This window comes from Larimichthys crocea, chromosome XXIV (genome assembly GCF_000972845.2).
Source record: "Larimichthys crocea isolate SSNF chromosome XXIV, L_crocea_2.0, whole genome shotgun sequence".
NCBI classification, from domain to species: Eukaryota; Metazoa; Chordata; class Actinopteri; family Sciaenidae; genus Larimichthys; species Larimichthys crocea.
This window is the reverse complement of record NC_040034.1, coordinates 16279666-16302058: the sequence shown is the minus strand read 5'-3', so window position 1 is coordinate 16302058 and position 22393 is coordinate 16279666. Positions and strand designations below refer to the sequence as shown.

Genomic DNA, 22393 nt, shown 5'->3' with positions numbered 1-22393 from the left:
GAACCATGTTTTGTTCATTTTCTTTGTTTTGTGCTTCTTTTGTCAAATTGTCAAAAAGAAATTTGATTATCATCATCTCCATAAGCACTTGGCAACATTTATTGTCCCAGTGTGCATGGCATTTATTTTAATTTATTTTTATTGGCCTTAAAAACACAATAGCATTCTTGTTCTTTACTTTCATGAAAGAACAATTCCTTTGTTCTAAATTTTAATATCAGTGTTTCCCCTACTTAAGTTGTTTATGGGCAGACTGTCTATTAATCAGCCCCGACACACACACGCCTTCATTCTGCTCCACAGAGCAAACAGCTGCTGATATGCTGCAAACAGACCTGTACATAAATGAAAAAACAAATGTGTAATATGATTTATTATTAGTGCTTCTTTAGTCATGATGTGTTATTGTTTATACATTGTTTTTAAACATTCACATTCTATACACTTATAGGGGAAACACTGGATATTAATGAATGGTCCATATCAGTTGTCTTGTTATACTTCCAGTATGTCCATTAAGACAACATATACCAGCTGTTATGTCACACTTATTTCCATAGAGAGGACAAGTACCAGTTACGGAGGGCATCAACTCTGAAGCTGGGGCCAGCACATCAGTAGGCCGGCATAAAAATGCACGAAAAGTAACCTACAATTTATTACATCTCTTGTGATGGCTTGTTGTGGGACTATGACTTACTGTGATCAATACTCTTCCATGACACAAGTACACTGCATCACAAGCGCTCTTTTGTTTAAAAAAAAAAAAAAGAAATGGCAGGACGCACCAGATTGTAACTCTCCCCTCACAAAAGCTGGCATAACAACTAATGAAGCTTGAGCTGGTGTCTGACGTGTTTTGGGGTGTGTAATTACATCATACTAAAAAAAGACGTTATGCGAGTTGGTGTCCAGCGCATTCCTTATGTGTTGCTCAAACTGAGAAATTTTTCTCAAGCTAATATTTCAGGAGGCTGCCATGAAATTGTGTGACATTTTTTATACACGACACTAGATCTAATGGCACATTGGTGCACATGACAGGCTCCGTCTACTCTTGTAAGACAAAACATTGGAAATTACCTGGATTCCTGCAATAATCGCTCCAAAACTTGCAGCCAAATTTTGATCCATATATATTTTTTTTACAACCAATGCAGAATTAATCCAGAAATTCAGGTAATATGAGCATTTTTCTTTTTAAATCCAACATGATCTAACAAACTGAAAAGCTCGGTAACATTTCACTCATGAGTGTACTTACAGGAGCAGTGATTCTTGATAGTCTGTCATGTGTGGATTTTTGCAAAAAAGCATAATTATTTTTTGCAAAACTACAATCAGAAGTAATCTGCCAAAGTATTATTTATTTAAAATTGCATGGAAATAATCATATTAATAATGATTTTATTTAATGCATAAGGTGGATAATCAGTACTGTAGAATGAAGTGTTACCAGCTAACCCTGCCTTTTCCGAACACATGGAAGTGGGTTCTTTTATCCATGTACTTCACCCTCACTCGAGGCCTGGGTAACCCCTCTCCCTACCCCTCTGCCAGGCCAATCACAGCATAGATTTTGACACCGGCTCAGCCATGGTCCTGACCATCGAGAGCACGCTGATCACTGCCTGCTCCTCTGAGTCCCTGGTAAGCAAAGGCCACTTCAAGAATTTCTGCATCCGCTTCGCCGAGGGCTTCGAGACCTCCTGGGACGACTGGAAGCCTGAAATCCGAGGGGATTTGGTCATGAATGCTTGTGAGTGACTGGTTCTGTTTCAGTCTGGATTTTTGTCATACATACGGTTTATTTTGCTTCGGTTTTATCAAATTAAAGGCAGGCATTGGAAAACAAAATGCAATACGGAATACTTTAAGTGTTTCAAGTAGCATTCTAAAACACAGATACTAAATAAAAGATGAACTGAGTCTCAGATTGACAAAGTACAGAAACACTTTGTACTGTGGGCATGTTATCGCATGATGAATTCATTCAGTAGAAACAGTGAATACTGAGACTCTCTATGCACGCAGCTCCCTTAAATAATTGACTGGCTGTTGCCTGTGTGTGGTCTGTATACAGGTGTAGTCCCTGATGGTACATATGAAGTATGTTCCAGGACTACAGGGCAACCCTCTGCAGGCAAGTTTTTTTTAACTAAGCTCTGGTCCATACATTATGGATCACACCAGAAACTATGACTCTCTGAAAATGTTGTTTTGCATTAATTTCATCTGTACCCTTTGCTGCTCTTTCTTTCCTCTCTCCCTCCTGACATCCACCTCCTCCTGCTCAAAAACAGAGAGCAGTAGTGCTGGTACCTGGACCTTGAATGTGCTTTGGAAAATGTGTGGTATTGATGTTCACATGGATCCCAACATTGGCAAGCGCCTCAACGCGCTGGGTAACACGCTGACATCTCTGACGGGCGAGGAGGACGTCGACGACATCGCCGACCTGAACTCCGTCAACATGGCGGACCTTTCGGATGAGGACGAAGCCGACACCATGTCGCCCACCATCCACATGGTCAGGGAGCAATATGTTTGTGCTACATCATACCTGTTTGTTTTGGCTAATGTACAAGTGATGGACTGTTTTCACCACAGCTAGCCAATTATTTTGTCCTTACATCACTTCCAAACTGTGTAACGTTCAGATAAATGTGCTGTGTCATCAGTAGACCAGATGTTCTGTTTTGTGACTCCAGTTAGGAAGTTCTCAGATGATATCTATAAAGTAATTTTTATGCAGAACAAAAGGTGAACTGGTAGTACATTTGAACAAATCCTACCTGGCTTACCTCAAAGCTTCAGAAGGTAAAGTCTGACCGGAGTCGTCCATTCTTCCACCTCTCCACCCGTCTGTCCCTGCCGTTGTTTACAGAGTCCAGAGAGCCAGTTCAGCCCTCGGCTGACCTTAAGGAAGCGTCTGGTAAACCACATCCTGGGCCTCAGTCCCAGGCCTCAGAGTGTGTCTGTCCCAGCTGACTACTTAAACTGTGCATCGCCTCGCCTCCGAGCGGGCAGTGCCAGGGCCCAAAGACCCCTCTCCTGGTCTTGTGTATGTAGCAACCAACAGTGTTAAACTCTTCTCTGGGCTGACAAAATCACTTGCAAGGGGACTGAGATTTAACAGTCACCTGTAGTTAACGGATGAAGGTTGTGGATTCCAAAATGCTGAGCAATGCTATTTTATGCTTTAAATTAATAGCATGATAGCAGAACAGTGTCGCTTAGCATTTGCTTTCACTGCCCTCCTCATTAGGCTTCAGTGACGGGTGAAATGAAATGAACTAGTGTTGCACAATTCCCTTTGGCAATCGAGCCTTTTGTCTTTTCCTCTTGCACTTTGAGTGGAGTGGTGATGGTAGTGGTGATGGTGTCTCTTGTTGTGTGACATTTTGTGTTTTAGACCTGGTGTGTGGATTGAACTACATTTTAACCAATTCTGATCAAATTATAACTCACCATTAATCAGATTTGGGAAGGATGCATTCTTATTCACAGCAGCTGCCTGGCAGATAATTTTTCAGAAAAAATGGTTTTTGGGTCTAATGACAAATGTGTGTCTGGGTGTGTATCGCTGCTTTGACCCAACAGGAGACTGCTGACCCCAGGAGGCAGGTTGTGATGGGGAACCAAGTGATTGACGCTCGTGGGAGAAAGTTTACCAAGAGAGTGGTGGACATCAGAGAGCTGAACGAACAGGCCAAAGTCATCGACGACCTCAAGTATGATTCTTGCTTACTCACTTTTTGATTCTGGTGTGATCAACTGGTTGAAAACATCTTGTGTTTTATTGCAATCCTGTTTTTTTTTTTTAACCACAGGAAATTGGGAGCCAGTGAAGGCACCATCAACCAGGAGATCCAGCGCTATCAGCAACTGGAGTCTGTGGCCGTCAATGACATCAGGAGAGACGTCCGGAAGAAACTTCGCCGCTCCAGCATGAGGGTGAATGCCCATCTATTTACCTTCCCTGACCAGCAAGTTATTAATGAAAGAAGTTTTGAAATTGACAAATTCAAATGTCAAACCTTCAAAATAATAAATGAATATCTCTCATTTGGCCTTTTGAGAAACCCATTTCTGACTCTGTGTTCTTCTTCAGGCCGCCTCTCTAAAGGATAAGTGGGGTCTTGGCTACAAACCAAGCTACAACCGCTCCAAAAGCATCTCAGCGGCAGCAGGCCGACCTCCTCTGAAAAGGATGGACAGACAGAGGTAAAAAAAACAAAAAAAACATGAAGGGGCAGGAGAATCCACTCTTCCTCGTATCATGTCATCATGGAAATAACACCGTTAAGAGTGCTTCATCCGGCATTTACTGTAAACAAACAAGACCAAATAACCTCTTCCTCACGCCACTGCTGTTGGCACCGCATGTTTATGAAACACATTTCCCATTAACCTCTTTACAAAGACGACGCAGTGACTCACAAATGAGAATATAGTGTGCAGGAGAGAAAGTGGTTATCTCATTTGTTTATAGTAATTATGCATATATCTCAAAATGAATTTAGTAGTGATATTAAAGCAGTTGACATGCTGTAAGACCTTAAGCAATGGAAAAACATTAACTCCATGGCAGAAATGAATTGGTAAAAAAATAACTGCAAATGAATCTGATGTGGAACAATTTGTGCTTTGATGAAGAAGCTCTCAGTCGCAGTTCTTCCTGAATCCAACAATAAGGTGGTGTGTATTGTTATAACTTTAAGGTATTTGTGCAGTTTTACATCATTTTGCTGTGTTTGTAGTTCCAGAATAGGAGATGTGGATGATTTACCAGATATGCGTGTGGATGCATCCTCTCCTGGACCTCGGGTCACCTTCAACATCCAGGACACGGTAAACTTATTTCTAAAAACATCCTACGTATCTCACACGCTTGACAAAACAGGAAGCTGTGAGACATGAACATATTTTAGATTTGTATGCTCTTGACACATTTGTTCCAACCAAAGTTATTGCTATTTTATGTTTATGTTGTGCATTTTTGAAGGCCATCATCTCATCTTCCATTTCTATGTGTTTGTCACTTTAACTGTTCTCCATACTCCGTGAGATTTACATGTTGTGTGACTCGTATGATGTCATGGGAGTAGACGTGTGAGGATTTTTCTGTTCTTGAGCTCATTTTTAATCTTTTTGTTCAATTGAAGATAAATAATCAGACCTTGGACTCTACACATGCACCTGTCAGTCCAGGAGAGGTATTCAAGGTATATGGTTCAAAAGATTGAATCTAACAAATTGAAATACCTAACCAACACCCACAAATACTCCTCTTCTCCTCTGTAATTATCTTGACAGCGCTGATTTGCACTTTGAACATGCAAAATCAAAACAGGATGTTATATGTACACATGTACACCAATGTTTTATTAAACAACAGTGTGTTTAGTGCATGATGCTGTACTGTAATTATGCTCTTTGTGCCCCTAGTTATACTATGTATGTATATGTGTAGCAGCAACTTAAATGCACAGTATATGCTACAGTCTTTATTACTACTTGCTAAAACCAGTGACATTCCATCAGTGCGATACATATATTTGTGTCCCTGAAATAAATGTTCTTGCATAATACATGTAAATGCAAGTTTGTAGTTGGAATGCTGCTTTAATGAATAATGGAGGCACACATTCTCATCCTGTCTTGAAACTGCATAAAAATCCAATCCAAACCGGCTTTTTCTTCAATTTAATATATTGACTGATTTCTAACAACTATGCATGGTTTGCCTCTGATCCACTGTTGTTTGTTACAACAGTAGTTCCTCTCTTATTTCTGACAATATCAGTTCCGATTTAGCTTAAGATAAGATACACAGGAGCATTAAATTGCTATTAAGAAAAAATGTTTATGATTAAGTAATTAAACACAGACCTTATTGACATTTCACTCTTTCCCTCCGCAAAAGCTATAAACTTAGTTAGTGGTACAAGGTTCATCTAAAGTAATTACAATTACATATGAACATTCATCTTGTATGTATGTATGTATACACCTTAAAGGCTCTTGGTGAACTGAGATCATATAAATGACCGTCCTCCTCGCCCGTCAGAGATGTCAGCGTGTTACCCAGCGCGTTGAGGCGCTTGCCGATGTTGGGATCCATGTGAACATCAATACCACACATTTTCCAAAGCACATTCAAGGTCCAGGTACCAGCACTACTGCTCTCTGTTTTTGAGCAGGAGGAGGTGGATGTCAGGAGGGAGAGAGGAAAGAAAGAGCAGCAAAGGGTACAGATGAAATTAATGCAAAACAACATTTTCAGAGAGTCATACTTTCTGGTGTGATCCATAATGTATGGACCAGAGCTTAGTTAATAAAAACTTGCCTTTAGAGGGTTGCCCTGTAGTCCTGGAACATACTTCATATGTACCGGTCAATATGAAGTTAAAGGTTAAAGACTGGAATCTTAGGGAGGTTATGCATGCAGTGACTTCCTGAAGGCTTTCGATTCAATTTTATTTATATAGCACCAAATCACAACAAAGCTTATCTCATGACACCTTACATATTGTCCAGGTCTACACCGTACTCTTTATAATATTATTTACAGAGACCCAACAATTGCCACCATAAGCAAGCACTTGGTAACTTTGGCAAGGTAAAAAAAAAAAAAAAAAACTTTTATCAGGCAGAGCAGAGCTCAGTCTTGTCATTATGAGCTGCTGAGACTCATTTGTGAGTAAAAATCCGCCTCACCTGACACAGAACCACATATATTGGACAATCTTTAATGGCAAGTCAATTCAGAATTGATCGTTAATGAATCTATGAAGGCTTTCCTGGGTTTATTTTCGCCCTGTGATTGAATGTTAATGGATCAGTCACTACACAACGCCTTCAGCATTCACTCTCTAATGAAGACAGATGGAGGCCGATTCCACGTAAAGCTACATTTACTTCATTTGTCAATTCTTCTGTAGCCATTTGGATTAAACCATCCACCTGGCTACTTATTTAATGATACACTTGTATTTCCGTGATTAGATTATTGCCTAAAATGGTCAGTGAAAAAAACCCCGACAAGTACAGACGAACATTGTTGAGAGACCCCTGGAACAGCTCATTATCTGGATTAGTTTCAGATTCAGTTAGCAAACATTTTGCAACACTTTTATCGATGTTCAGCAGCCAGACATGGTCAATACCTCTCTCTGGGAACTTTGGTACTGTTCATAATTGGGCTTCTTTTCTAGCTGTCTTTAAAGACACCAGACTCAGTCATTTTTCCATTGTCACCTTCTGGAGTGTGTTTCACCCTTTGTCTTGGCGGCGTGTCACTTGGTTCTCATCTTCTTTCTTGTCTCACATTCTTTCTCTTTCATTCTTCCTCAATAAAACTGCATGACCTCTCTGTTCAGAACAGTTGCAGGCTGATAGTGTTCTGTCATTGGCTGTGAGACTAAGACAACTAAACTGTGCTGTAAGATTCAATTTCAGCATTCAAGACCAAATATAATCATGATCATCACGGTCCAGTCAACAGAACACTATCTCCTTCAAAGTTATGAATCCATGGCTACCTTCCTACTTGAGACATCCTTGTTTTAAGTAGGAAAAGCTTTATGAAGACATAACATGTGTGAGTTTGTCTCTGTCCTTCTCTGAAGTTTCCTGAGGAGACAGAGGACCTGTTGTCAGTCACCATTGATGAGCCATCCCATTCTCATCATCATCATCTTTCTCCATGCGTTCTCGAGGGCCAGCACTCCGCTTTCAGTGCCCCTGTCACCCCTGCTGTCTTCTCACCCATTCCCTTCCAGCACGACGACATGAGGCGCGACGACCTCACCTCCTCCTCCTCCGAAGACTCTGAAAAGGAGGACGAGTTTGAGCGCGAGAGACCGCAGAGCTACCGGAGACCCTTGTGAGTCTTTTTGTTTTGCTGTTTGGTTTTTGTTCCCGCTCAAGCATTCTTGTGCTCAATGGTAGATGAAAGGAAGCGTCATTACACTACACTCTGTGGTATAAATACAATTTTCAACACTCACCAAACAATCTAATCTGTCTTTCTCCACAGCCAAGCGTCTCACAGGAAGGCCTCTGGGTTTTCTGCTGTGAGTCAGCTGTTCAGCGAGCGCTGGCCGAGCACGCCAGCCAGCCGCAGCTTCAGTGGCCCGACAACCGAGAGAAACATTGACTTTGAGCTGGATGTACGTGTAGAGATCGACAGTGGGAAGTGTGTCCTTCACCCTACCACTCAGCAACCAGAGCATGAGGACATTTCCCTCAGGAGGTAGGATGAAAGGCGCTTTACTCATTCTGATAACTACTGGAGAGGAGGGAACAGTATTTCATTCCAAGTCTGACTCACATTTCCTGCTGTGAATCATTTTTGAAAATAACATCCTATAAAGATTTGAATCAAACTCTACATTACAAGTCCACTCAAATCATTTCCAGGATGAAACTATGCTGGAGCCAGTCCACAGTGGATACAAGAAATAAAACTTTCTATATTCAGATATATAAACAAGTCATAAATAGACGGTCTTCATATGACCGGACTTCTCTCTCCATGTTTATTTTGTAGGAGCTGTGAGCGCAGCCTCAGGAGTCTGGACCAGGAGTCTCCCCCCAAGAAAAAGAAGCTGCAGCCCACGTACACCTCCACCACCCACCTCCTCGCTGGCAAGAAATGTCCCTCCTCCCTGCAGACCAAATCTAATGACATAGAGACCACAGTCTTCTACATTCCAGGAGTAGATGTAAAGGTCAGCGTCTTGCTCAGCAATTCACCACCATCCCCACACTCCCATTCTGTCTCTTTTGACCACTTGATAACTGATAGAATCATGCCTCCAAAACACCTCATTCAGACATGTAGACTAAGGGAACACCACGGGAAAAATTGAATTATTTGGCGATTTCTTTAAAAAAATGTCATTTTTTAGCACTTCTCTTCAGCTCATATAAACCTGCTTATTGCCAATATAATCTGGAAGTCCATAATCCTCCAAATGCCCTTGGTCTCTTATTTTGGTTGTGATTATCCTGGAGGTCGTTTTATACAGTGAGGTCAAGTTTCCCCCTTTGAAAATCACCTTTTCACTTGCCAACTGTAGCCTAATATCGGAGCGTTATTTAGTCCTGTCAGCGTGACGCGGTTGGTACCATTGGATGCTTTAGTGATACCAATATTGGCCGAGGGTGTCTGTGTCTTAGCAGGGTTTAAAAGGTTAAATGATTCTTCTGTTTCTCTCCCCCAGTTGCACTACAACTCCAAGACACTGAAGACCGAGTCGCCCAACGCCTCTCGTGGATCCTCCCTCCCTCGTACCCTCTCCAAAGAGTCCAAGCTGTATGGTATGAAAGATAGCGGCCCTCCCAACCCTCCCAATGCAGTCCAAAGCAAGACTAACTCGCTCCTACCTCCCCCGCCCCCACCTATTCCATCAGGTACTGAGCATTCCCTCATTTTAAATTGCATGCCCTAGCACCACGTGTAATCACAGACACTAGTGTGCCACGCCTCTCCGGGCTGATGATTTTCATCCACACGTGGACCCACCGAATCAAGTGCATGTGATTCCATCCTCTAAAAAAAAAATAAAAAGCATGAATCCAGAGGGCACCTTTTGATCAGATGGCCTCATACATATTGATGTATAGAGGGGAAGACACCAAAGGCAATTTAAAAAAAAATAAAAAAACTGTTTAAAGTTTAAGAACTGTTATCGACAGTTCATGCCACAGATGACTTAAACTCCCATGTGTCTTTGCAGCCAAAGGCAAGGGCAGTGGTGGAGTAAAGACGGCCAAGCTGTATGCCTGGGTGGCCCTCCAGACTCTGCCAGAGGAAATGGTCATCAGCCCCTGTCTGCTGGACTTCCTGGAAAAAGCACTGGAGACCATTCCCATCACCCCGGTGGAAAGAAACTACACAGGTTCGTTCTGATCTTTATGGACCCTGTTCTTAGACTTATACAACAACACCATCTTGTGTGTCTGGGATTCATGGTAAACTCTTTTGTTCGTCAGCTATGGCTTCCCAGGAGGAGGACATGGGTCAGTTTGATACGGTGGAGCAGCTGGAGGAATCCACCACCTCCCTGGTGTCCTCTTCCACGTCGGCCTACTCCTCCTTCCCTGTGGATGTTGTCGTCTATGTCAGAGTCCAGGTACCGTCAGCCGGACTGTAATTTTTACAAGTTACTTTCTCTGGAGCATTTTCACTAAAAAACTTTAAAGTCAGGGCATTTACAATATTAGATAATAACAGAAAAAAAACGTTTTAATCCATCATCCATGCAGTCCTTTTGATTGATTTGTGTTCCTGTAAAATGTGAAGCTTCTAAGACTCAGACACACTAAAGTTGGTCATCGTCTGTGTTTGCAGCCCTCTCAGATTCGCTTCAGCTGCCTGCCGATGTCCAGGGTGGAGTGTATGCTCAAACTGCCCTCTTTAGACCTAGTCTTCTCTTCAAACCGCGGCGAACTGGAGACCCCGACAGGAACTCATCCAGCTGACGGATCTCACCCGCCCTCCTCCACTCCACCAGGGCAACATATCCCCAAACCACCTCCCAGCAAAGGTCTGCAGAGCGTGACTGGCGAAATAATGACACTCTAATGTGTGCAGAGAAATGTGCGAAGAACATTTGCAGGCAAAAATCTTATAATATCAAACACAGCGAGAGGATATATTAGCTGTCGCTCCATGCCACGTCTTGGCCCTGTGTGATCTGATGTCGCTCACAGCTTGTTCTCATACATTCATTACTTTCTCTCTCTTTCTGTCTTTCTGCCAGATCTTTTTTTTTTTTTTTAAATCTCTGGTTTTCCCAGGCATATTTACAGTAATTGTACAATTTGTTCAGCCAAAAGAGAAATGGAAAAGTATTAATATTACACTATTATGTTTTTAGCAGCATCTGTACTCTAATTAACTTACTCATGTGTGTCAGATCTGTAAAGTTTATAGTTAATTAACGCCTGTTCGTCTTACCTCCTGCCTGTGTTTTTCCCCCAACATCCTCTGCCTCCTTCCAGCATCTCCGTTGCTGGGGAGCCCTCTGGGCAGGAGCAGACACAGCAGCAGCCAGTCCGACCTCACTGGACCCCCCAGTACCTCCTCAGGCCTCAGCTTTACCGCCTGCATGTCTGACTTTTCGCTCTATGTCTTCCACCCCTACGGCGCCGGGAAGCAGAAATCTGCTGTCACAGGCCTGCCTCCGGGTTCAGGGCCTTTAGGTACGGGAAGGGAGAAGTAGTTGTAATATTCTAACGTGATAATGAAAATACAGAGCTGCAGTTTCTGAAGTTTTGTGAATTATTTTACTGTTCTATGCTGATGGATGTTCAGTATTACATATGTTATGCCACTTGTTTTTAAATTTATCACTCTTTTTCTGGAAGGTACAGTCGATGAGGAGCCGTCTTCAGTAACGGGAAGGAAAGACTCTCTGAGTATCAACCTGGAGTTCGTGAAGGTCAGCTTATCCAGGATGAGGCGAAGCGGAGGCCCCACCTTCATTGAAAGCTTCATTCCTGGCAAAGGTGGCAAAATGGACACCACCTTGATCAACATCTCAGGTACGTTGTCAATCTCCGAGCAGGGCGTTCCTTGAACAGACATGCAATACATTGTTCTGGTTTAGTCTATTCAAGGTTCAAATTGTTGCTGGCTTGCTTGGAATGGTGTTTATAAAGATTTCATGGAGGGAATTCAGATCATATCACTTGATAAAGCACGTACGCTAACACACTAGCTGCCAACAAACACACAAAACTAACAAAATGGCTGACTTGTTTTCCGTTGTCACAGCACTCTCTTTGCACGTTTTTCAGGTTCATGCCGGCAGAAGAGGGAGGAGCAGTGTAGTAACTGGATGTAACTGTAGTTCTATAAGTGCATGTGCAGCCGTCTAATTTCATTTTGAAAAAGAGAGCCTCTCTTCCTCTATTTTATTATAGCATTGTTTTTACTGACCGTATAAAGAATGGACAAAATATGCCTGACATCAGCCACGCGTTTCTGAAAAGCCTTTTTTAAAAAGTCCTCTTCTTAGCTAATTAAAAAAATCAGCAAAGAGGTGAATCATCAGTTGACCTGAAGTGGGCCGAATGACACCTGGGTGCTCAAACAAACCATCTGTAACAATACCCACTGTCAATCAAAGTGGGCCACGCTCTTAATTATGCAAATTTAAGCCTTAGGATGATTTGAACGGTTGAGTTAAAAAATTTCTGCTGTGAAGTTGGACATTTTAATATGGGGGCTTATGGCAGACTGAGTGGTCGCTCAAGCAGCGGCAGTTTTTGGCTCACAGACACGGAGGATGCTGCTTGATCGTTATACATTGTACTGTGCTAATTGGGAACCTGTTAAGGATCCTCACTTTAAGTTTGGGAACATTTACATGAGATTTTGGCAATGGCTTCTTTAAGAAATTAGGTTTTTAGTTTTTCCGTAGAAAAATATTCATGGCATCAGTCCTTTACTGAATATGGGAGTCCAGCAGCGTTCAGTTTTGCCAGTGTAATCAGGATATATGAAGTGATGCACTCACAGTGCAGAAGCGGAACATTTTAAAAGCATAGAAATGAGACCGGGGGAGCGTGATAGATGAAAAATGCACCTTTCTGATCTTTGAATGTGAAGTGCTCCTTTTCCCCATCTAGATTTCCTTTAAGGAGCATATGCTATCAATATGCCTGTACTGTTAGAACCTTTTTATATGCGTCTCTTATCTCAACAAATGTAATATTCTCCCCTCAGCTGTGTGTGACATTGGCTCGGCTTCCTTCAAGTACGACATGAGACGGCTGAGTGAGATCCTGGCTTTCCCGAAAGCCTGGTACCGTCGAAGTATCGCCAGGCGCCTCTTCCTGGGAGACCAGACAATCAACCTGCCAGGTGACTTGTTGACCACTCAGCGGTTTTAGTGTGTGTTGGGGTTGGTTTATTGAGTGTTTCATAACCATGGTATGTTTTTTTTTTTTTATACTGTTACCCTGCTGTTTTGAAAATATCCAGCAGTGCTCGTGTTGTTGTTGTAGTGTCGGCTTTTCTTTGCTTCCAAAAGTGCTCCTCTTTTCTTGAGATTGGACTACCTACTATCTGCCTGTTCATTATTGACTTTTCTGTGAAAAACTGAATGATTAACAAGTGCTTACAATTCAGCATGTCCTTTAAGTAAAATATATAACACGGACAAAAGGATAAAAGTCTTTATCATATGGAGATAAATGCATATAAAGGATTTTTTTTCTCCTCATCTCTACGGGTTAAGCTCATTTTTAATATCCCATCTCGCTGACCTTCCTTCAGCCAACATTTCCTCCCAGTGCTCCATGTTGACATTTCAAATGCTGTCCTTTACTTACATCTCTCAACCTTTACCTCGCTTCAGCCTCTGGCCCGGCCACCCCCGACTCGGCCGAAAACGTCACCCAACATCTGTCCCCAGAGTCCAGCCGGAAAGCCTACTGGAGGACCTGGGACGGCAGCACCGGGACGCAGCACATGCCCCAATCCCCAAACGTCTTTTCAGAGCACACCACTGGAAGCAACATGTCACCGGGAGGCCTGGGCCACCTAAAGTCCCCCGCGCCCGGACGCACCAGAAGCGTGTCGGACTCCTCTGCTCCTAGGAGAGGTAACTCCAGACACTCTTACCATTTCCAGATGGAACTTAAACTAAAACATTCCTGGTAGTTAAAAATGCCCTTTTGCTGCAAATCAGGGCGAGTCTCAATACAGATGTTAAACAACTGTGTCCAAACCAATAAATGAATATGGAAAATGCAACGCGGCCATGTACAAGATGATTAGAATTTGTCCTTGACTTGCCTTTTGTTCATTCTCATCCAGATTCGGTGACAAAAACGTCGACTCCTTCCTTCAGTAAGAACGGTAAGGCAGCAGGTCAGCAGGGGTCGCCGTGGGAGACGCTGGTGGTGTTCGCCATCAACTTGAAACAGCTCACCGTCCAAATGAACATGAGCAACGTCATGGGAAACAATACGTAAGTGGTCACAGTCTCTGCGCTGCTTTATCGTACATACTTTAATGCCCAACACGTGATTTTATAGAAGATTTACTTGCTTTCTTTAACTGAGTTAGATGTATCTATAGATATGAAGCCACAGCAACTGCTTAGTTTAGCTTAGCATAAAGGCTAACCTGGCTCAGTCCAAACATGAAGAAAATAATCCAGCAGGTACAGGTGAGATAAAAAAAAATAGAACATGTGAATTAGCGCGCTTTTTCCTAATGTTTGAAAACAGATACTTCTCTCAGCAAAAAACACTTCCACTCTCTGGCCTTGATAATTCCTCTGAGTGCTGTTTAAAATCATCCTCCCTGAATGCGTCAGTGAGGGATTCATGCCACCCATTAAAGCTGTTTTGGCGTGAAAGAATCAGTAAAGGTGAAGATAAATATTGAAGATAAGTGTTATTGACCAAATAGGATGTCGCCAGCATCGTTTATTTTAAATTACCGGAGTAATCGGCTGCTCCGCTTTGTGTACAAATGCATCTCCTCGCTATCACTGTGATTTCAACTCCTGCAACACGTCCATTCAGTCTCACGCTCATGGGCTCAGTTCATCTTTTACACACTGTTGTATTTTACTGGTCAGGAGGAGCTGCAGCCGTCACAACTTTTCGTCTCTACAGTTTACGGCAGAATTGTGCTAAAAACCTGCTGAATCAGTGACACACCCACAACACGCCTGTAACTAAGGCAGTGCAGTTTTATGAGCCCTCCGTCATCATAAAGTAAAAACATGTACTCTAGATGTGTTTGGGGCTCTCTGAGCAACACATATACATCCCCTGCTTCTTCCTCACAAGGTTAGGAGGCCTCTCTCTCCAGATTGAATTATTCAGGACTCTAATATTCTTTGGTCATACAAAACATTCACACATAGATGTAGTCTTTGTTGGCAGTAAGACTTGGATTGACACAAAGCTGTACTTATATATCAGCAAATGGTTTAACAATAACATATTAAGTTGATTGATTAAGATAATGACATACAATACAAGTACATAATGACATGTCGGCTTGCTAGTCAGGTTTAGTGGTCGACCGGTCTTTTCCTTTTCAGTTACCGGTGTTTATTCTCACAATGGGAGTCATTTATGTTTCATAGAGAGCATCGCTACATTATTCAGCAGTCTTCCAGGAGCGCTCACAGTTGTGTTTGCCCCTGCAGCTGGACGACCAGCGGGCTCAAGAGTCAGGGCCGACTGTCTGTGGGCAGCAACCGGGACCGAGAGATCAGCATGTCTGTGGGCCTCGGCCGCTCCAAGCTCGACTCCAAGGGCGGGGTGGTGGGTGGCAATATAGACGTGAACACCCTGGAGATGGTCTGTAAGTAAACAAAGCATCATCTTTTCAGACATCTGGTGTTTTCCCGCAAACTCATTAGCAGCTCTTGTTCTAGCTGAGTGTAAACTGTGGATATGGACCCGAGCCAGAGTTCAGTGCGGAGTTCTCCACACAGAACGCTGGGAGCTGTGCAGTGACTTTAAAACACCTACACATTTTACTCTCATTTATTTACTCCGGCATAAGGTGTAAAATGAGCTCGTATTTAACCACGTTAAATACATTTTCAAGCAGGAAGTATTTAAAGTATTTCTTTATACCCTGAGAATGTGTGGATGAGTATTCATAATACTTTTGATACTATTAAAGCTCCTGCTGCAGCTTTGCATGTCATTTCTACATTGCTACTTCATATAGCGTCCTGTTCACTGCCATTGATCTCCCTGAAAGCAAAAGCTTTATGAAATCTGCAAAACACGAGAGTTTGAGCCCAAGAATAAAAGTCTCTCCAGTCTACACTACATGTGGAAACCAGAGTCAACTTAAACTACCTTTGCCTTTTTCATTTTTCGTTCTTTGTTGCTTCGTCACAATGTGACTTTCAATGTTTGCCGAAAAAAGAAACTCAAAGATGATGAATAGCAAAATGTCAGATGTTCTGGTGCTAAGAGAGCTGCTAGTTCAGTTAAACCACTCAAACCACTGGTGGTACACAAGCCTCCTTGAGATGTCTCTGCAATATAATCTTTTAATTAAACAATAAAAAACAAACATTTAATGCCATCATTAAATGATGCCTGTGTGAAGTTTGCATGTTCTCCCCGCGTCTGTGTTGGGTTCTCTCTGTGTCCAAAGACATGCACTTAATAGGTTAAGTGGTGACAAGTGGGACTAAAATGATCCATTTGGTTCAAAAACACTGTAATGGTGACTCCAAATGGGAACCATAAGGAAGAGAAGTGCAGCTCCATTTCTGCCCGATTATCTCTGGTTTTCAAACTGGTTCTGTTGGGGAATCAACATCATCCATTTATCCATTTATTCATCCATTTTCAGTAGTGGCAGGGTGTTCTCTCCCCTAGTTCAGCCACAGTGTTAACCGATTACTGTCCGATTTCTAGCCCACATCTCCGAACACCCCAACCAGCAACCCAGCCATAAGATCCAGATCACGATGGGGTCGACAGAGGCGCGTGTGGATTACATGGGCTCCAGCATCCTGATGGGTGTATTCAGCAACGCCGACTTGCAGCTGCAGGACGAATGGAAGGTCAACCTCTGCACCGTCGACACCAGCCTATCAGAGAAAAGGTGTGAAATGATGCCAGCAGAAGCTTATCATGCTATGCAACACTTCTGAAGGGTGTAACAAAATGATGATGCCGATCCAAATGTAATATTCACTGCGTGCTTATTCCACATCGAGGGTGTTTAATCTAAACTATTTCCATCTGCTTTTAGCCTCTTTTGTTTCCTACAATCTGTCTTACACTTCTATCTCCCCGATTCTCACCGTTTCCCTCCCCATATGTTCTCCCTCTCTCCTTCCAGCGAGATCTTTGTCCATGGGGACTTGCAGTGGGACATTTTCCAGGTGATCATTTCACGCTCCACCACGCCAGACCTCATCAAGATCGGCATGAAGCTGCAGGAGTTTTTCACTCAGCAATTCGACACCAGCAAGCGCGCCCTTTCCACCTGGGGCCCTGTCCCCTTCCTGCCCCCCAAAACGCCCGTCATCAACACTGAGAAAGGAGCCGCAGAGCTCTGTAAGTAAACAGTTCATGCAGACTGTGGCATAATAACGTATGCACAGCCAAGTGTCAAGCTTAATTTGTATACCACTTTTCCACATAGTTGACACGGTTGTTCAACAACTGAATGCAATCAAACATGCTCATGAGGTAATTAAAATCAAACCGCATACATTTAAAGAGACCGGAGCCTCTATGACAATAAAAAATATCCCAAAACTCAGCAGCATGCCTTGTGTTCAGGTCAGAATTGATTTGTTGTCTCTACACCGTCTCCCCCCTCTCTCCTCTCAGATCTCATCTTGTGTCTCCTAAACGTTTTTTTTGTCACGCAGACATGGATGCAGCCCATCATCGCCACTGGCCCGGGGTGCTGAAGGTAATCGCTGGTTGCCACATCTCCCTCTTCCAGATGCCTCTGCCTGAGGACGCCGTTCAGCTGGGTGGTTCAATGAGCCTCCATGGCAATCACATGACGCTGGCCTGCTTCCATGGGCCCAACTTCCGCTCCAAGTCGTGGGCTCTGTTCCACCTGGAAGAGCCAAACATCGCCTTCTGGACAGAGGCACAGAAGATCTGGGAGGACGGTGAGACAAAAATGTTCATTTCAGCTGCTTCTATCTGGATAACTAGCACTGGAAAATAATTACAGAATGAAAATAGTAGTGAAAATTTGCATTTGCACATTATAGCTTGGCACTATAATCCCTTATGTTTCTGCCACGTCCAGGCTCCAAAGATGATTCTACCTACATCGTTCAGACACTGGATTTCCATCTTGGTCACAACACCATGGTGACCAAACCCTGCGGCGCACTCGAAAGCCCGATGGCCACCATAACCAAAATAACCCGGCGACGGCATGAAAACCCCCCACATGGAGTCGCCACAGTTAAAGAATGGTTCAACTACGTTACTGCCATGAGGAATGAAGGTAATCATCACACACAGAGAGGCACGAGCCAATTTTGTCTCAACAACCTCAGCTCTGCTCAGTCTGAGCACAGAACTGAACCAGACCAATCTGATACCAAAGTAACACTCACATGTCGACATGTACAGGGAAACTGGAGCTCTTGGCGACGGGTATGAACAAGAGGAAAGTGAACCTGTCCATTAAATGTGTGACCATCTGCTTATTTCAGTGTCAGTGCACTATGTACACTACCCTTACAGATATAAACCCTCGTTGAAGAAATATTCCTCAGTATAACACAATCCAGCTCAGACTCAGAAGCACAAGCGAATCAACACCTCTCAAATCTGAACATTATACCCTTCATGAAATTAGATTTTATTGCAGAGTTGGCGTATCAGGCTGCCATTACTTCTAGCCAGGTGTAGTTACTCAGTGTAAATAATTGCTTCATTGTAGTATCGTCTTCAAACTTTTCTCAACCTCAGACAGCTCCGACTGAAGGAAGACAGACACAGCCTCTCCCCGCAGCAGCTGCCTGTTATCTGAAATGTAAAATAGGCTGCAGATAGTATTTAACAAAGCAGAAAAGCCGAGTGCGAGCATGACCTTCAACTCGAGAGAGAGAGAGAGAGAGAGTTTCTGACGCGTCTTATCTCCCGTTTCAGAGTTGAACTTACTCAGGAACGTGGAAGCCAACAACCAAGAGAGCGGAGTGGCTGCCAAAAGCTCGAGTCTGCTGAGCAGCTTCCGCAGCTCCTCCAGCTACAACCACGAAACAGAGACAATCTTTGCTCTTCCCCGAATGCAACTGGACTTCAAATCCATCCACGTGCAAGATCCAGATGAACCTTCATTAACAGGTAGGGCTGGATACGTTATAGGCACGTAAAGGCAATAAACCATCTTAAAGTCTTTTCTTTTAAGGTCACACTGGATCCTTTTATCAAGTTAGTCAGCTGTACAGTAATATTTTATTTGCACAGCAACAGTGTGTTATGTTCTGTTCTTCAGGACCCTCACTTCAAGCATATTTTTAAAAAAATCCATTAATTTTCATCCTCTTTGTTTTGTTATTTTTAACCAACCATTGTCAGGACAACAGTGTTACAGAAGTGCACAGCTAAATCTGTACCTTTTCAAAGCAAATTAAATTGTTCTGATTTGTTCCAGACTCCAACAGCAAACCCAAAGTGGAGTGCAGCGTCGTGACAGAATTCACCGACCACATCTGCGTCACCATGGACGCCGAGCTCATCATGTTTCTTCATGACCTGGTGTCTGCCTACCTGAAGGAGAAAGAGAAAGGTTTTTGTCATTACACCGACTCTTTGGTTCCTCCCTTAACAGCCAGTCAGTGAGGAAAATAAGCAATGTTTAGTGATCTCTTAACAAAGCACCCAAAAAAAGACGACTTACCAATCTGTCTGAGGAAACATGACGGGATGAACAACGTCCGTCTGCCTCCGTAACCCTGTAAAGATCTTTGTATGCTGTTGGACACATTTGGCAGAGCAGCATGAAACGCAGGAAGCTGAGTGTTATTTTCACACACAGCAGGGAGGTCAGAGAGCCCAATGCAGGCCGCATTTTAATGTGTTTCCTATTGTCAGAAAGGAACAAATTAGCACTCTGTTTTCCAGCAACCTCACATTCTTCACAATTAAAATAGAGCCACGACTTTGTTGTGTTGACTCTGCAGCTGAATAGAAAGAGAAAAGAGGCGAGCGGTGAAGATTTTCATCGGGTTTTGATTAATCCTGATTAATTTAATATGGCAGATGGGTTTTTTGAATGTGAATAGAGTCTCGATCTATACTCTCAAGGTAGTGACTGTGCTCTCAGGGATGTTGGTGAATGTTTATTGTGCTCTGCGCCTGGTTTGTTGTTGAATATGTTTGCCTCCCCCTCATCTGTGTCCTCAGCCCTTTTCGCCCCGCGGATGTTCGCGGCTCGGCCGGGACAGAAGAGCCCCACGGCCCTGCACGATGACAGCTCCACGGACAAAGACAAGGACGACGGCATCAACTACACCACGGTGGACTGGAGAGAGTTCATGTGCAACACCTGGCACTTGGAACCGACTCTCAGGTCAGCTCCGCTCCGCCGCACTGCAGATATTTGGAGTGTCTTTATTTAAGACGCACCCTTTCGCATTGTGACGGAGTCAAATCAAGTCACAACGCCCAGTCATGAATAAGTCTCATTCAGAATCGACAGAGGAGAAAATAGAAAAGGGCACTTGTAACTCTGTGTAAACATCTATGACCTTATAGCCACACCAGATTTTTACAGTGACGCACTAACCAAACCCGCAAATCCACATTTACAAGGCGGACATGCATCACTGTATCAGGCAAAAAAGAAATAATAAAGCCTCACAAATACAATTCAAATGACTTTTTTCACACTAAACTTACATGTTTACAAATACAATTCAAATGACTTTTTTCACACTAAACTTACATGTTTTAACACTTAAGAATCACTTGGTATCCTCCATTTAAAGTAGTAGTGTAAAATGTGGGCAGCGGATTGTTTTTTTCTGCTATTTCGACTAAGAACAGTAAAATGTTTTGAGCCGTTTGTTGTCTTTGGAGATTTTCCTCTCCGTGATTGTGAGTGACTGCTATTCAGCGAGCTGCAGATTCAGAGCATTCCTGCTGGTGGCTCTCTCACTCGGCCCATGTGCGGGGGCTCGGTTCTTGCCTTTCCAACATGTGGCCCTTTGCTGCGTGTCGTTCCCGCTCTCTTCTCCCAGTACAAGTCTGCAAATATTTGTCTCAAAATGTACTTAAAAGTAAAAGCCCTCACTCATGTAGAACAGTGGTTCCCATCAGATTACATTAGTACTTCTTATATTATTAAATTATTATTACTAATGTGTTAATTTGTAAGCAGCATTGCACGTTGTGGTGGATTTTATGTTTGAATGCTGTTGGATAGATGAATCAATGCACAGCATTTTATAAACTCATCATAGATTTAGTTTAAGAACTTCTTCTCCAAAGTAACTACAGTTAGAATAATGTATTTAGTTAGTTACATAAACAAAATGTTTTCTGTATCTTCAGGCTCATCTCCTGGACAGGACGGAAGATCGACCCAGTTGGCGTGGACTACATCTTGCAAAAACTGGGCTTCCACCACGCCAGGACTACGATTCCCAAATGGCTACAGAGGGGCGTGATGGACCCGCTGGACAAAGTGCTGTCGGTGCTCATTAAGAAGCTGGGCACCGCCCTGCAGGACGAGAAGGAGAAGAAAGGCAGAGACAAAGAGGAGCACTGAGGAACACTCATACCACTGTAATCAAAGCTGTGCAGAATTTCCCTACAGGTCACAAACACTGGATTACTGTATTACAATGGCCACTACTGTACAACATATCCGTCAGACGTACACACATTTTACCTGCAACAGCCTGTGAAATTCAGCATAGCTGTTTTCTGTGGTACAAACCACTAAGCGGCTCTGACTGAAGCGTTTTGCACCAATGTTATTCTCTGTATATTTTGAACAAAGTAGCAGATGTTGGTATTATTTGACTGCTTTAATGGTAAATCCCCTGCCTCGTTTACCTGTTGTACATGACCTTACTGAAATCGCTTGAAAGTTTTATTTTAAGGCTTACCAATATTTCATGAGAAATGATTTCTTAAACCATTGCCTTTTCTTTGTTTCCCATGGAACACATGGTAGATATGCTTTATGTATTTTATAGCGTAGTTTTAAGATATTTAAGAACAGTTCAGTGACAGTGTTCTTGATTTTCTCTTCTTTTCTTTTTTGACGTGAACAAATAAATACGGGGAGGTTGCGGCACATCATCCACTCATGGGTTATGAGGATGACATGAACTTGTAATTATAATTTGAACCAAGATCATTATTTATGGGTATGTGAAATGCAAAGTCTATAACATGTATTAGCTTGGTGTGTCAAGCTTATTTTTGTCTTTTTAAATCCATACGGTAGAACCAGTGTATATAATTACATTTCTTAAATGTGTTGATTTCCTAACTTAATAAAACTATTGCCATTGAATTTTAGATCGAGCGCTGCTCTGTTGTTTTCAGTTTTAAGTATTTGAAATCTTTCGCTAATTTCATGTGTATAGGTAAATTTCTTCATCATGAGGTTGGCTATTCAAGTTGTATGTCGTCTGTGGCGAGAGGAGTCTGTAAAAATAACCCTGATTATTTCATTAGTGATGTCATCAGGGTCATCTTGGCTAGGCTTGGACTTGGACATAAAATGGATAACAACAGAAAACTGGCATAACCTTGTTGATTTTGTAAGTTGTGGCTGTTTACCAGGCAAGTAGGGTCCAAAAAATATGATTGCTGTATTGGTTGAATTCTGGGAAATGTAGGATCCAGTGTTTTTGGAGCTTGTTGACATTGCTGTTTCGAA

At 42.8% G+C, this 22393-nt stretch overlaps 1 protein-coding gene across 5 annotated transcripts in view; it reads left to right on the top strand.

Annotated features, from left to right (window-relative positions):
- kiaa1109 (KIAA1109 ortholog) overlaps positions 1–22029 on the top strand; it is a 64549-nt gene extending 42520 nt beyond the window's left edge. For 2 of the 5 annotated variants that reach the window (XM_019262714.2, XM_019262713.2), the window contains 31 exons: positions 561–644; positions 1561–1759; positions 2084–2143; positions 2304–2530; positions 2888–3064; positions 3604–3734; positions 3834–3957; positions 4115–4227; positions 4764–4854; positions 5169–5228; positions 7635–7891; positions 8045–8260; positions 8558–8738; positions 9234–9423; positions 9750–9911; positions 10006–10145; positions 10364–10559; positions 11017–11217; positions 11383–11559; positions 12746–12883; positions 13380–13625; positions 13841–13994; positions 15192–15349; positions 16429–16618; positions 16859–17076; positions 17397–17648; positions 17792–17995; positions 18646–18840; positions 19151–19285; positions 19903–20068; positions 21052–22029. In XM_019262714.2, coding sequence (XP_019118259.2) covers positions 561–644; positions 1561–1759; positions 2084–2143; positions 2304–2530; positions 2888–3064; positions 3604–3734; positions 3834–3957; positions 4115–4227; positions 4764–4854; positions 5169–5228; positions 7635–7891; positions 8045–8260; positions 8558–8738; positions 9234–9423; positions 9750–9911; positions 10006–10145; positions 10364–10559; positions 11017–11217; positions 11383–11559; positions 12746–12883; positions 13380–13625; positions 13841–13994; positions 15192–15349; positions 16429–16618; positions 16859–17076; positions 17397–17648; positions 17792–17995; positions 18646–18840; positions 19151–19285; positions 19903–20068; positions 21052–21268 — 5259 coding nt within the window. In that variant the 3' untranslated portion in view covers positions 21269–22029. The remainder of the gene's footprint in view (positions 1–560; positions 645–1560; positions 1760–2083; positions 2144–2303; positions 2531–2887; positions 3065–3603; positions 3735–3833; positions 3958–4114; positions 4228–4763; positions 4855–5168; positions 5229–7634; positions 7892–8044; positions 8261–8557; positions 8739–9233; positions 9424–9749; positions 9912–10005; positions 10146–10363; positions 10560–11016; positions 11218–11382; positions 11560–12745; positions 12884–13379; positions 13626–13840; positions 13995–15191; positions 15350–16428; positions 16619–16858; positions 17077–17396; positions 17649–17791; positions 17996–18645; positions 18841–19150; positions 19286–19902; positions 20069–21051) is intronic. The other 3 variants (XM_019262717.2, XM_019262718.2, XM_019262719.2) reach the window with 3 other exon arrangements.
- The last annotated feature ends 364 nt before the right edge of the window (positions 22030–22393 follow it).